At 34.6% G+C, this 15,530-nt stretch overlaps 1 protein-coding gene across 2 annotated transcripts; it reads right to left on the bottom strand.

Annotated features, from left to right (window-relative positions):
• Window positions 1-900: 900 nt before the first annotated feature.
• On the bottom strand, window positions 901-8,856 carry LOC113500052. 2 transcript variants are annotated; one of them, XM_026880713.1, is made up of 2 exons: window positions 7,609-8,856; window positions 901-6,048 (listed from the first exon to the last, which is right to left on the bottom strand). In XM_026880713.1, the coding sequence occupies exon 2, from the start codon at window positions 2,892-2,894 to the stop codon at window positions 1,593-1,595; it is 1,302 nt and encodes a 433-aa protein (XP_026736514.1). In that variant the 5' UTR covers window positions 2,895-6,048; window positions 7,609-8,856; the 3' UTR covers window positions 901-1,592. The 2 variants fall into 2 exon arrangements, 1 of the variants encoding a protein (XP_026736514.1); XR_003401162.1 differs by lacking the exon at window positions 901-6,048 and adding an exon at window positions 7,398-7,482.
• Window positions 8,857-15,530: the final 6,674 nt, after the last annotated feature.

Genomic DNA, 15,530 nt, shown 5'->3' with positions numbered 1-15,530 from the left:
AATATTCCTTTGTAATATAAATATTCCAAAAGAGCGAGACAGAGGAAAAAAAATTGTCAAAGACTATCAATGTGTCCTTTGGTACGTTAACACACAGATTTTTCATCACTCTGTAACCCAGTCCTTCACTGTCGGCATTTTTATCTTTACCTGTATAGATGTCACATTGGTAAAGGTATCCTGTTTTCGCATCACATCTACACCACGCATTGTGCCCTCGTTTAATCGGTTTACCCGGCTATATACTGTTTTTTAGAATCACGACCTTTAAACTTTATCATGCTTTCATCAATTGATTGTGATTGAGAATTGGTAGCGTTTTCTTGAAAAGTTTTATTTAAAATGTTCAACATAGGCCTTATTTTTTGAAGTTTATCATGATCTTTATGATGTTGTGGTAAATGAGTAGTAATATCGCAAACGTGTATATTCTCTAATATTTTTAGGGTTTGGGAATTCTCGACAATTTCAACGTCCCGGGACACGAGACAGGCTACGATCAAAGTCCCGGGACTTCCCGGGACTTCGAGACTTTTTTTAATTATAAAATTTGAACTTTGATTTCTGGTGAAACGTATTAATAAAAAGGGATTTTTTTAAAAATCAACATTAATTATCGGTTAAATCAACATTTATTAAACATAAAATATAATCACAATAGTTTTAACTTTAATATGTCAAATAATTGGTATGTTTATTCCTATAGTCACAGATTAACTTTTAATTTAAAACAATTATTAAATATTATTATAATAAAAGAAACTTAGTAACAATCATACTAAAAGTTAGTATGATTGTTACTAAGTTTCTTTAATTATTTAATTAATATCATGTCATAATCATATTAATCATAATTTGGTAATATTTATAATCACAGATTTGTTTCCTTATCTGTAAAACAGACTTTTTAATCAGTCTTTCAAATTATTAATCAGTTAAAAAAATAAAATTACTTTGATTTTATAAAATAGGCTTTTAAAAAAATCAGAGCATTAACAGCTTTGTCCGACAATCTGCTTCTGATTTTTGTAATAACGCCACCGGACAAGGAAAACACTCTCTCATTTTCAACAGAAGTCGGTTTAATTGAGTTTAAGGCTTTATAAAGTAGTTCTAAATTTTCTGTACGTTTTCCGGTTGCTTCGAACAACTGAAACTCCTTTTTCAATGTTGCTCTTGTTGTTGTTTTTTGAACCTCGGGTACATTTTCTTTGATTTTTTTTATTGCTTGTTCCATTTGATTTACAAACGACTCATCCGGCTCGTTGTGTACTTGAGAGCTACTAGTACTAGGTTCAGCGCTTATTATTTCCATATCTGGTGTCGGGATGTGAGGTATATTTTCAAAAAGCCTGCAATACAGTTCTTCCGCAAAGCCAATTAGGGCAGTTTTACTTAAATTTGAAGTAAAAAAGTCCGTGTTTTGAGACTGTGAGGTGTGATGACCAGTGTGTAAATATTTTAATAAACAGATAACTCGTTGTGGTCTTCTCTCTTCTAGACGAGCTTTTAAAGTTTCTAAGAACTGACTCGATAAATCATCATTTGTCGTTGTCGATTGAATTTTTTTCAGTAATACATCAATTATTGCTTCAGCTGTTAGTAACGTAGCGTTTTGTCTCCCTAAGGCTTCTACAGCTGTATGTTGTGTCAGGCAGGATCTTGACTGGCTGCAACAAATCAACAATCGACTGCAAAAGAAGAAGATTGTCTTCATTCCACTTGTCTAACATGTTTAAATCAATCAAAGCTTTCTTCACGCAATTTTTGAGCTTCAGAAACCGTTCTGCCATCACAATGATGGAATTCCACCTTGTTTTGACATCCAGTAGTAAACTGAATTCTTTCCCAAATTCAGCTTTCACATAATTCTGTAATTGGCTATTTTTCAGTGGACTCTTTCTAAATAATTTCACTAAGGACCTTGTTTCGTCGAGCACTCGTTTAATTTCATCAATGGGTTGTAATCGGAAGTTTGTGTCGTAGCTGGCATTGTCGTCCGCTTCGTCATCAGAAGAGTTTTTGTTCTCCATTATTTCATCGTCACTATCATCGGTATCTTCGGAGCTCGAAACTGCGGATGTAGCCTGTCTCTTTTTATAAAATGTATCTACAACTCCTAGATGGATTGCGTGGTTCAAGCATAGGATCATCTCGCTGGGGCTTTCCCTGCCAAACTTTTTCATTACATTTGGGCCATCGCTGGTGGTGGCTACAATATGTTTTTCAAAATCCAATTGAAATCTTTTTAATGTATCTTCAACCATTTTTTTGGTCTCTTCAGCACCGCATTTACCTGGTATATAGATTAATCCCAAATTGAAAACTTCTCCGTCCTCAACATACAAACACAAATTAAAGTACCTTCGGTTTCGGACGCTGGTCCACTCGTCTACTGAAAGGCTGAAACGTGTACCAGAAGCGACCAAGTTTTTAAATTTCTGAATCATTTCTGCTTTTTTTTCTTCATAATAATTTAATATAATTTTCATAATTTCAGTTTCGTTTTTAGGCATTTTATAACCTCGCTGGGTAATACTCTCACGAATAAATTTACTCTTTGTGATTGCTCTTATAGTAAGGCCATCCTCTGCCGCCAAACGAGAAATTATTTCAGACAAAGACTTTCTAGCAACGTATCGTGTAATTTCAGACTGATTTTCACGTTTAATTTTTTTTGATTCCGGTTCGCAAGATGTCCCAGGTTGTACAACTGATTTTGATTCATCCGGTGGCGGTTGATTCACAGAAATATTGTGGACTCTTTGGAGGTGTCTGTCAAGGCCCGTAGTATTCGACCCTTTGCATGAAATTTGTTTTGGACATAACGAACACTGTGCTGTTGATTCATTTATCTTTTTAAAATGTTTCCATACTTTTGCTGTACGCTCCATATTAAAAGATCTATTTTTGTTTAAAGTATCTGTAAAAATAATAATAATCGAAAATTAATTTCATAAGTTTATACACTGAGTGAGTACTTATCACTTTATTATGTATTTTATAAAAAAAACCATAACAGACATAACTTAAACATAATTAATACATGATAACAGATATGAAGATTATTTGTCAAGTCACTATCATGAAACCTATGTAAACGTCTTACCTACTTAATTTACCATTGAAGTAAACAAAATCAAGAACTTACATGAGATCGATGGCCGTCGTTGAATTTTTATAATCGCTACTGCAACAAAAGCACCCCACCACACTCAATGAAATTTGCGACTGAGCTTGTGTCAGGCAGGATAAACAAAATGGCGGCGCGGCAAACTCAGTATGTAGACCAAGTAATTATTCATTACAGTAACAGATGGCGCTAGCTAGGCTCATGCAATGCTTTGAAAATAAAAATTAATACAATACATACGACTATCGTGTTTCGTCTCGAGTCTCGACCCAAAAGTCCCGGGACACGAGACAACGAAATTTACAAAAAGTCCCGGGACTTCGGACACGAGACGTCCCGGGACCCAAACCCTAAATATTTTTTAAAATCTTTTACAAGGCATTGTTCCAGATACTTCCTGATTATTGTAAAATGGGTCTGAATTCCAGTATAATTCGATATCTGATTGTGGGGGCAATTCCCGTAAGAATCACTATAGCCAAAAAGGCCTTAATTTCATTACTGTCTACATCCTTCGAAAACTGGCTGCCTTTTAAACTCGCATACTTGTTGTGTTTTCGACATATCCATAAAATGGTCAAATGGGGTACCTCTGTTGTCGTGTTTTGTTGTAGGTAGTAACTGTCAACTAAAATCGCGATCTTCAAAGTAACGTACTTTTGTACTCCCCTTTCTTTGCTTCGCCTGTAATTCAGCATAAGTTGGCTCAAGTAGCTCAGAAAGTTGATCATCGTCTGGAGCTAAGGTAATGGCCATCTCTTCTTGTTCAACTATAACGTCAGGAGTTTGCTCACAATCTCCCAGACTCCGAGACACACTTTCTCTGTTGGTATGTGAAATCTTAGATTTTGGCATATGTTGAGGTGAAGTTGTTACGGTGTTATACGGAAATGTATAGTCTGGTGAAGCATCGGGTGTAATCGTCCTGGCACCAGGTAAAGTAGGTGAAAGCTGGGAATGACCAGAAACAGCATTGTCCAGATGTATCGGTGTATGCAAAAACTGGGATGTGCTGGCCACGGGTTCTGGTGTGTCGTGTGCTGGTGGACGCTGAGACAAGCAATCTCTGTATGTGCATATTAAAGTAGGTAGTGTGCGCTTTGTTGGATACTTAGATGAAGCTTCTGTGTCACGCTTTGATGGACCTAGCATTGAATCAGCAAGTGAAGATTTCGATGAAAGATGTGATTTATATTTTTTGTCGACATGCAGAACCTCCTGGTCTGAATTTGACAAATAGTGGGTATTTTCTTGTAACAGTTGTGCTTGTGCAGGACTACCCCCCTCAAGTATATGCAACAAATCGTCATTCGATATACCTTGCATGTTGTCCAAAGCAGTGTCCATAGCTTGAGAATAGTAGTCTGTAAGACTCGCCCCACAATCGACATCCTCGCTACTCTCTTCCGACGACTGCCATTATTGGAGGATGTTCTCAATTCCGTGGTCTTTAACGGTTTTCTGAAATAATATAATCATAATCAGGCAAAGGTAGCTTATGCCCTACAAAACAAAATCGTTAACAGGCAACGGTCACATTTGTCCCACAACATTTGGGAAGATATTGTAACAAATATTTACAATAATCTACAAAAAAATATGTTTAATCCACAAGAAAAACAAATAATCTACAACATATCCAAAAATTGCACGACATACCTTTTATTTTTTCGACATTATTAATAAAAATGTTCACTTTGCTACGAAAACAGAGGCGCGCAACCGACTCACGAAATCAATTGCGTTCGGATACACAGTTTTTAATTCTGGTCCCATAGATAATTTATTTAGGGAAGCCATCTTTATAAATTGTGGATTTTATATTACCAGAGCCTGGAAAGGACAACGAAAAAAGATGTGGGACCGAATCGTACTGGGGCCTGGTTAAGGGTTGCCAGTATTATTTCTTTTAAATTCTTTCTGCATCTCTCATTTAATTTTTTTTGGACTGTTTCCAAACAGCGTCATTAAAGTGATGATAGCAACCAGTCAGTTTGGTGTCCGGAAACACCGACGAAAGGGGTTTAATAATGGTAAGTTTCATAATCGCATTTAAAATTTTAACTTGCAGCTTTTCTTTGATGAGCGAAAACAGGCGTACACATGTTTGCTCAGACTTGTCAGGTAAGAGAGCGTAAATAACTGGAATCCCATTTGTACTCATATCATCCCAATCAAACTCCCTGTGTATAACAAACATCTTTTAGAACGGCCTAGACGCTGACTTGAAGGTCCCATCCGCAAAGTAATTCCCAGGCTTTTTCTGGAAATTTTGAGCAACCTTAGTAGCAATAACAAATATTTGTCTTGGTATCATCACCACCATGTTTACAAATAAAAAAGTTTCTCGCTAATATTTCATGTATTTCAATGCTGTCTTTACTATTATGTTTTAATGTAGAGTCTGACATACGAAACATGAGCCTGGAAAAAAAGCGGCAAATTCAAAAAATCTAACTCTGGTATCACTGTGTATAGTAAGAAAAATACATTTTGATATTTGATTTTACATCATGGATTAATTTTACTATGGACAAATATTATTGTTGTTTTATATCATACGATTTTTAATGGCTCAACCGTTTTAAACATAGTATTTTCGTGTATATAATATCGACCCATTACTGTCCCACTGCAGGGCAAGGGCCTCTTCTCAGAATGAGGAGGGTCATTTTTGTGTATAAGCATTCTGCAATTGTGAGGAGAAATTAATAAACGTAGTTATTATAACATTATTTATTGTGATTCGTAATCAAAATCGGAATCTAAAAAATCTACTTCAAGAGATTCGTCACTATCACTACTATCATCTTTTACATTTATAATAAAACTTTCCAGTTCCGTTTCAAGAATTTTATCTTTTTCAATGTAATTATTTTCGATTTTTATGACGTGTTCTATACAATTATTCCATTCTGCAACTGTTACACTTTCAAAAGCATCTTTTATAATTTGTTCCATATTACCGTAGGTATGACACCGATATTTTTACTTGCAACCCTTCTCTTTGCCAAACTCCATATCATTTCTATGGCGTTTAGGTCACAATGATAAGGCGGCAACCTTAACGCTTCATGTCCATGCTGTTTTAAAATTTCATCCACTTCATATATAGGATCTGGTTTATGTTTTTTTACTAAACAAAGTAGCTCATCCTTACTTAAATACTCTTCAAACGGCACACCTTGAGATCTAAGCCAGTTTTGGATGTCACTTTTTCGGGTTTGTGTGGTAGGCGCTTTATTTATTTGACATGTGTGATAACTTGCATTATCCATCACAACAATGCTCGGTTTTTCTAAATTGGGAATTAATTTTTCACACAACCATTTTTTAAAATTGACAGCGTTCATATCGTGATGGTAATCTGCCATCACGGACTTAGTGCTATAGCTCAAAAGAGCATTAGGCACAAACCCTTCCTTGGACCCTGCATGGACAATAATATGTCTCTTACCGGCTGATATTTTATCAACAAGACCACTTGTTGACGGACCTTGCCAAGACTTTTTTGGTTTGTAATTTTGATGTATATAAGTTTCGTCAAAGTAAACAATATGTTTATTTTTCTTAAAAATCTGTGCCGCCAAGCGACAATCTCATGTCTTTCTATGAGTAATGATCTTTCATTGGAATTCTTTTTGAATTCATAGCCATTGTCATGCAAAATCCTTCTTAAAGTCTCTCTACTTCCTGTAAATCCTATCGCATCTCTTAACTCTGCAAGCAAGTTTCTTATAGTTGGTACTTGTTTTTTTACAGTATAAAATTCATTGATTTTGTTTCTAATTGCACATATATCAAAGTTGTCTAGATTTGATACAGTACTCGGATGGGGTCGCTTTTTCCCAGGCGTACTCCAAATGTTGTTGTTTAATTGACCTTCTTTTTTAATACGCTTTATTGTAGCAAGACTTACACCTGAAAAAAAAAGCAAATTGAATAAATATAGAGTAGTACCTATATAATTAGTAAACAAAATCAATCATACAATCAAAGAAATTCTAAATAAGTAAATACACAAGATACAGTGAGATATTGCATGATTTCGGTTGGTCTTAAATTCACATACAAAGTAACAAGGAATCTTGAACTAAACACAGACTTTGAGACGTTTGTTATTATGAAGCAAACAAATATATAAAAACAATAAAGGTAGGTAGATAGTTATAATTTATTTAAGAAATTTATTATAAAATGTTAGTATTTACCTGTTATTGTTGATATTTCCTCCATTCAGAACGGATTTCGGCATCCAAGTACAGATGCCGAAATCCGTTCTGAATTATGTATAATTTTAAGATTTTTGACAGACTCTTCAATTTTGTTAACATCTATATTTTCGGTTCCTGAAGAAATACGAAAATATATAAAATATTGAATATATTTTCATACATAACGAGATAAATGTTTCATGCAAATATGAACATTTAATAGGATTAAGCAAAGGATCAAGATGAACGTGTCGTGCTTACCAATGGCTTCCAAGATTGTAACCAAACATTGTTCTTTTTCATTGAAAATCTTTTCATTGTCTTTATTTTTCACATCAAATTTATTAACCATATTGAATATTAGCTTTCTAGCCTCACTCTTAATAGGAGTCTTCATATTTAATGGTTTAAAATAATTTCGCAGCAAAAAAGTAAACACGTTTTATGCAAATGACAATTCATGTACTGACATTTGACATATATTTTGGTGTGGCCATATGAAGAATGTCTAAAAATTGTCTAGCTCATGTTTTGCGTGTCAGACTCTATCTGTTATCCCTTAATCGAACAAAAACCCATGCTCTTGGCTGAGAACGATCTCTGCGTACTTCGTTGTTAGATTTAGACTCTTGTTCATCATCTGCCAAAAACTCTTCCATGGGAACGTCAATGACACCTAAATCTTGCTGAACTTCGTTAAATTCTAGACATCTTCCATCAGACTCTTGTTCATCATCTGCCAAAAACTCTTCCATGGGAACTTCAATGACATTAAAATTTTGCTGAACTTCATTAAATTCCAGACATCTTCCATCAGACTCTTGTTCATCATCTGCCAAAAACTCTTCCATGGGAACGTCAATGACATCTAAATCTTACTGAGCTTCATTAAATGCGTGAATGTCTTGAGGTTGTTCATTACATTCGTCGTTTGCAGTATCTAAGTCAGTTGGCAAAGAATTGTCTATTTTTTGTGAGTTTGTGATATGAGATGATTCTCCCAAGACTGTTAATAAGGCATCCGTTGAAATCTGTTGGGCTTGTATAGTAGGCGTCTCTTGTTTATCTTCATCCAATTCACAGCCAAAGATATATTCAAGACGTTGTTCAATTAGGTTATCGTCAGGCTGATTGAGATAACTATCGGAAGGAGAATGAATGCTGTTGACATAGCATGAGTCGTCTTCAGAATCTGAGCCTGATAAATCAGACAAGTCGTCTAAATTTTGTACCACTTCTTCTATTTTTTTCTTGGGTAGCACTTTACGTTTCTGTCTAGCGTCCATATTTAAATAGCTGAAAGTAAGTAATGGAAAGTCGGTAAGTAGGTAGTCTCAGCAGCACAAATAGTTACAAAAGTTCCTAAAAATTGTAAGTGACTCAGTTAGCCATAAAAATATAAAAATCAAGTGATCAATCTCGAGAAAGCTCTTTAGCTGACTTACGGCCGCTTTCTATATTCGATCCCGAATCTAAGATTCCGATCAATCCAGATTTTACTCAATCCCTCGATTGAGCTTGAATCTGCATTTCATTAATCGATCTCGTCTCGAAATCCATCGAAAAAAAACGGATAGATCGCCCTGCTAAACGTTTTGTTTTACGCATGTGCAGAAAAAGTACTTCAGCGATTATTAATGAGTAAAATGGTGACTTTTTTCTTAAAGCTTATCTATTTTATGTATAATCACTAGAAAGTGCACAAAATTCAAAAATAAATGATTGGGAAGTCGTAGCGGTAAAATTCTGTAATTCTACCTCAAGATTAGAAAAAGCATAAACGACAATAAACGTTCATTGATCAGTAACGGAACGTCAGTCAATCGAAAAGTTGTCAGTCAGTTTGACATTAACATAATATATTTTAAAATCGCGTTTTATTTGTTGTTTGTGTTTCCGATGTCTCAGTTATAGAATAGAATACAGCGGCAATATTCGAGCGCGTTCAGAATAAGTTCACGCGCCATCTGTCCAAGAAACTGTATGGGGTGCATCCGTTCTACCTACTCATGGATCCCACTCTGTTTGTATATGAGACGGGAGTTTGCACTGGTCGTCTTCTTGGTGAATGTGATTCGTGGAGTGCAGAATCACCCGGAAGTATTGCAGCGCTTGAGCGTGTGTACCGGACCCCTTCGTGTGGCGGCGGCGAAGCCCGCACCTACAGCGAGAACAAATTTGCTCGCCAAAGCACCTCTTACAAGAGCTCTCCACACCACCAACTTCTTCAAAACCAGACTGACGTGTTTATGTGTTTTTAATTATGTAATGTGTTGTAATTTTTGTTTAGTTTAAGTTCTAAGTTGTCGCATTAGGGTAAACCCTGTAATGATACTTCATGGTTTTAAATAAATAAATCAAAACGAGAATATTATAATCGTTATCTATTGATTCCAGTATTACAGATATTGGTAAAAGTGTACTAAGTACACAAAAACTATAATACCGAAAGCAAAAAAGTTTAAGTATCAGCTTATGTCTTCAGCTTAAATCCTTGACCCCCGTTTACAAGTAAAGTACAGAAAAAAAAACAGCCACTCGATACATCACAATCAAAATTACAAATTTTGAGGACAGAGTTTGTTCTTCGTCGCTGTCACTACTATCCCAGTCCGATAGCTGAGCTAATACTTCGAGATCGCTATCACTATCACTTGAAAATATTTCCATTTTCACAGATTTCTCAGTACAATCCGTAAAAAATTGGGGATCGCAATTATATATCAATCGCATAGATCAAAAACGTCAAAAATCGATTTATCAAAACCAGAGATCGGTTATAGAAAACGCATAACTGTCACTTTCATACAAATACCTATCTAAAATCTCGATCCGCCCTCCCAAACATAGATTGAAGAAAAAGATTGAGAAAACGATCCATGGATCGGTTATAGAAACACTAAAAGTTGGAAATGGATTCAAATGTCAATCTCGATCCGTAAACTTTGTGTTAGTTAGGTAAGACTACAAGTACCTATACCTATTTAGCTACTTATATAGTGCAACAGACAAATTATTTATTGTATATATTGAAATTTGTATTTTTTCAATGCAGGAACAAACTATGGGAAATTATTTCCCACTTTGTTAAACCTAAGAAAATCCAACAAATATCAATGCTACGAAGGCAAAAATCGAAAAAGGCAATCAGAAAACATGTCTAGTTTACAAGAATATTGTGTTTATGCACTTACCAGATTTTTTTTCTTCAAAAACCTTCAAAACTCCCACCAGAACCGGTCTTTTCGCAAAATATTTCAAACTGTGTTTTTGAAATTGACATACGATGACAGTTCGCGGCTTCGTACAAAATGTTGCCATTAGATTAGATTTAAAAAATCTGTAGGATTATTTTATTCCTGAGGTTGGTACTAACTGGAGTTACCAGTAAAGAAATAAAACAAAAAGTTTACGGTGGCGTCAAGTGGGAAATAATTTCCCAATATTTGATTAAGGGTTATGGACCAAGTGATAAATTGAGCAGAATACATAGTGCCCGGTCATTATGAAAAAAACCCAATATGTGAGTGCAATTTGATAATAATACAATTATGCATATTGCGCACTGAACCGAAACGACATGAATTTATTTGTGCATAGTTATGTTAATTTTTCTTTTTAGTGCAGATTTACAGACTTTTTTTTCCTCAGAATACATTTTGTTTTTTTTTTTAATACAGTATCTCTTAGTGCAAATATGGAACACACTATTGATTATATAACTTTTATTTGATGCTTTGTGTTCCACGCAATTTTTGAGGAAGTCATAATTTATAGAGTCCTTTAACAATTGAATTAGTTTCATTTTGATATACTCTTTATACGCTTCTTTTTCTAGAAATATATTTATTAAGCTGACACTTTTTTCTACGCAAGCTGTTAAATTCTTAGAGGCGTACGTAAGAGACTTTTAAACAGATTCGTTATTTTTAAACTCTATAAAATTATGTACTTCCTCTGGCGTTTCGGAAACTAGAATCTTTTTACAGTAAAATTAAAAATTAAAAAAAATTAAAAAGTTTTTATTGACATAAAAATACAGTTCAGCATAAATGTAACCCTGACGCCTGTGCTAGGCTTAAAGCCTGTGTTACAGGAGCCAGTGTCTTCGCCCGCTTAGGTTATTATATTTATATCTTAATACTAACTTAATGTTAAAACTGAATTTATATAAAACTTATTATTGTTTAAACTATATTAATGAGATCATGTTTTGCGCGTGTATGTGTGTGTGTGTGTGTGTGTGTGTGTGTGTGTGTGTGTGTGTGTGTGTGTGTGTGTGCGCGCGTGTGTGTGTGCGTGTGCGTGTGCTTGGTGATATCAAATTAGTCTTTGTAGTACATTTTCAGTTTGCAGGTAATCAAGTGATTGTAGCCATTCCATTAATTTCTTTTTTGTTTCTGACATTTTCAGAGAATTTATTACCAGGGTTTTGTTTATTTTATTATATATGTATTTTGATAAGCAATAGTGTTGTCTACTAGCGGAAGCAGTGTTACATTTAATAGGTTTGCATGCGTTTGGTATTGTCCGTTGTTGTATTTGGTTTACTGGTGTTATTTTATGTTGTCTTAGTGAGATATTTAGCAGAAATAGTTGCCTAACAGTAAGGATTTCACAGTTTTCATAAAGCGTGACTGTCGGATATCTGTAGTTTTTAAATGTCATGACTTTAAGAAGTGATCTCTGAGCTCTTTCAAGTTGTATCAAAATAGATTTACAAGCGCCTCCCCACACCGTAATACAATAACTTAAAATTGATTGGGCTAGAGAAATATAAATCGTGCGAAGAAGCTTAAACTCAGCTACATGTCGAAGTTTCTTAAATGCCCATATAAGTTTTCTAACACGCGACGTGGTAAGATCTATCTGTGGTCGCCAGGTCAATCGTTCGTCCACAATCACACCTAAATATCTTAAATATGGTTTGTTAGTAAGTGAGGGGCATGTGCATTGAGAGGCGGTGCTACATGGATGAATTTTGAGGTTTATATCTGGAGGTTTAGTTTTAGAGAAGGTAAATTGTATATAAGAAGTTTTTTCAATGTTAAGAGTGAGCAGGTTATTTTCAAGCCAGTGCGCTATTTTATTTAGTTCCATTTCAGTCGTATGTTTTACTTCGTCCCATGTCTTTCCGTGAAATACGAGTGCAGTGTCGTCTGCATAACTGAAAATTCTACCTTTGTAAAGCTTTTTACTGCACAGATCATTAACATAAATCAAGAAGAGAGTCGGTGATAATGCGCTCCCTTGTGGTACACCGAAAGATACTCCACTTTCTTGACTAATTATACCGTCAATCCTTACCCGTTGCCTTCTGTTAGATAAAAAGTTTGTAAATATGCTGAGAGCCTTATCCCGTATCCCCACGTGTTCTAATTTTTCTATAAGTGTAGCAACACAGACTGTATCGAAGGCTTTTGCTAGATCAAGAAAAACACCTAAGCATTTTTCTTTTGCATCAACTTTCTCTGTTATGTAGTCAACCAGATGATTCACTGCATCTTCAGTGCTTTTCCCTGTTCTAAAGCCAAATTGTGATTCGGATAGAGTTTGATTACGTTCTAAGAATTGTACTAACCGCCTATTTAGTATTTTTTCTAGCATTTTTGAGAGTGTTGGTAAAATCGATATAGGTCTATAGTTTTTCATGTCTTCTTGATTTCCACCCTTATGAACCGGTGTTATAAGTGATTTTTTAAAAACGTCGGGGAAGATACCCTGCTCGAAGCACTTCTCGTAAAGTTTTGTGATGTGGGGAATTAGAGTCTGTTTGCTCATTTTAATAAGTTTTCCTGAAATAGTATCCCATCCTGTAGCACTATCTATCTTCAATGCATTTATTATAGATTCTATTTCAGTCTCATCGGGGGGTAATAAAACAATTGAGTCTCTTTCAGGCGGTGAGTTGAATTTATACTTTAAATTTTGCTGTAAGTTGTGCTTTTTCATAATAGTATGTGCTAATTCTCTACCAATCTCAGAGAAGTACTTGTTTATTTGTTCAGTCACTACAGGTCCGTTTTTCGTTTCAGGTATTAGTTTGGAAGCTGATGTTTTTTGTTTGGATTGGTTAGTAATTGACTTTATAACGTTCCATGTTTCTTTTGAATTATTTGATGATTTTAACGCGTCTTGTTCGTAGTTAGTTTTAAGTTTCTTTAGTAAAGAGTTACAATAGTTTCGATATCTCTTATATGTTATCTTTAAAATTGTATTATCTGGGTCTTTTAGTGAAGATCTATGTAATTTGTTCCTATGTCTAATGCAACGCAATAGACCAGGGGTAATCCATGCTTTGGTAATTATTTTACGGTTAGGGATTTTTATTACTTGTGTATGCCTCGTAATTATTGATTTTAGACAGTTGACAAATTTAGAGGCCGTCTCATTGGCATCTACGGTGTCGGCGATAAATGTGAAATCTACATCTTTCAACTCTTCTACCACTGCATTGAGGTTCACTTTTGTATTTGTCATAACTTTCTTTGTTTTTGGGTGGGAGTTATCTAGACATATAAGTACAGATGCATGATCAGTAACAGTCGAATCAATAACTATAACCGTCAAACATATTGGTGTATTGACCAATATATGATCAAGACAGTTTTCCATGCGGGTTGGATAGGTGTGTCCTGGGAGGAGTCCTAGTTCTGATGTTAAGTTTAGATATGCTTCACTGTTTCTATCTGTGTTATTCGGTTTTATATCAATATTGATATCACCTGCTATAATAATATTTTTCTCTTTGACGTTATTAATGATATTTTCAAGGGAGTTGAGGAAGCTATCAATGCAATATATGGATGGTGATCGGTAAACTGCTAAAATACAAATATCTGGTTTAATTTTTAATAACAGATAATTAGCACCTAAAGGTTCGGGCTCCTCTACAGAACACAAAATGTGTTTTTTTACGTAGATAACCATACCGCCGTTCTGATTCAAGCATTGTTTTGAAGCATATGCAACATAATTTTTTAATACTGGTATCGGTTTACTGTCATTGAGCCAGCATTCAGTAAGAATGATTATATCTATATCGAACGATAGTCTAGCTAATTGTGCTTGGAAATTGTCGAAATTTTTATAAATACTTCGAATATTTTGACTTATAATTTTTAAGGAATTACGAGTGGTAGACATATTTATTATTCTGTCACATTCTTCTGTGTCACACTGATATGAGCTGGCTATTGTAAACTTATCTAAATATGTTATTATATTATTATTTTGATTAGCCATTGGAAGTTTTTATAATTTTATATTGCACAAGACATGTGTTTTTATTTATCTTTAATATTTTGAAAACTAATTGTGTAAGTATGTCATAATTACTACATTTAATCAGCCAATACCCGTATATTAATATTTTGGTAATTTTATCTGTTTTATTATATAATAGCACGGTTTTTGTACAATCACATAGAGAGGTGTGTATTTGCAATGTGTAAAATTTATGTGTGTGTATGAGTGTGTTTTTGTGTAACATTAAAATGGTTTTGTGTATACAATCATCATAAAGTAAATAAAAAATAAAGAAATTTAAAAAAGACATTAAAAAGAAGAGACAATTTTTAGGATTTATTAGTCATTGTTCTATATTCAATTTGAGGTCGTCCTCACTTTTAATGACAATATATCTTTGTCCTTCGGATTGTCGCAGATATACTCTACCAAACGCGGTCCAACAAAATTTATAATTATTATCTTTGGCAAATTGTCGAGCTTGGTAGAATAAACGTTGCGCTTTTGTGCTTAGATATTCTGAAAAATATATAGGTTTTGTCTCACCTCCGATCTTTAAGTGGCCTGTATTTATTTTGTTGGTGTTTTTGCGGTTGAACTGACGGACTTTTCCCAAGAAATTTTCCCTGGTGGTTACTGATGAGAAGTCTAAGATGATAGATGAAGATCCTTCTTTTTTATTTATGCGATAAACATCCTTTAAATCCTGTCGCTCGAGCGTTACTTCGACAACGTCAGCTGTTTTAGAAACTATCTCGTGTAGATCATTTCTGGTCTCACCCTCCTTTTTCGGTATGTTTCTAATTTCTAATTTTGTAAGGCAAAGCGTTCGCTCCATATTTTCTATTTTTTCCTCGAGTTTATGTATGTAGTGGCGCTCAGTTTTGCGTTCCTGTTCACATTCATCCATTTTTAATTTAAGGTCATCATATTGT

Source organism: Trichoplusia ni, chromosome 13, assembly GCF_003590095.1.
Source record: "Trichoplusia ni isolate ovarian cell line Hi5 chromosome 13, tn1, whole genome shotgun sequence".
Lineage (NCBI taxonomy): Eukaryota > Metazoa > Arthropoda > Insecta > Lepidoptera > Noctuidae > Trichoplusia > Trichoplusia ni.
Note: the sequence above shows the minus strand (reverse complement) of the source record. Positions and strands in the feature narration are given on the sequence as shown.

What these genes read in the sequence shown, in the direction of transcription:
- LOC113500052 (XM_026880713.1), bottom strand. Translation starts at nt 2,894, where the DNA reads ATGGAGCGTACAGCAAAAGTATGGAAACATTTTAAAAAGATAAATGAA.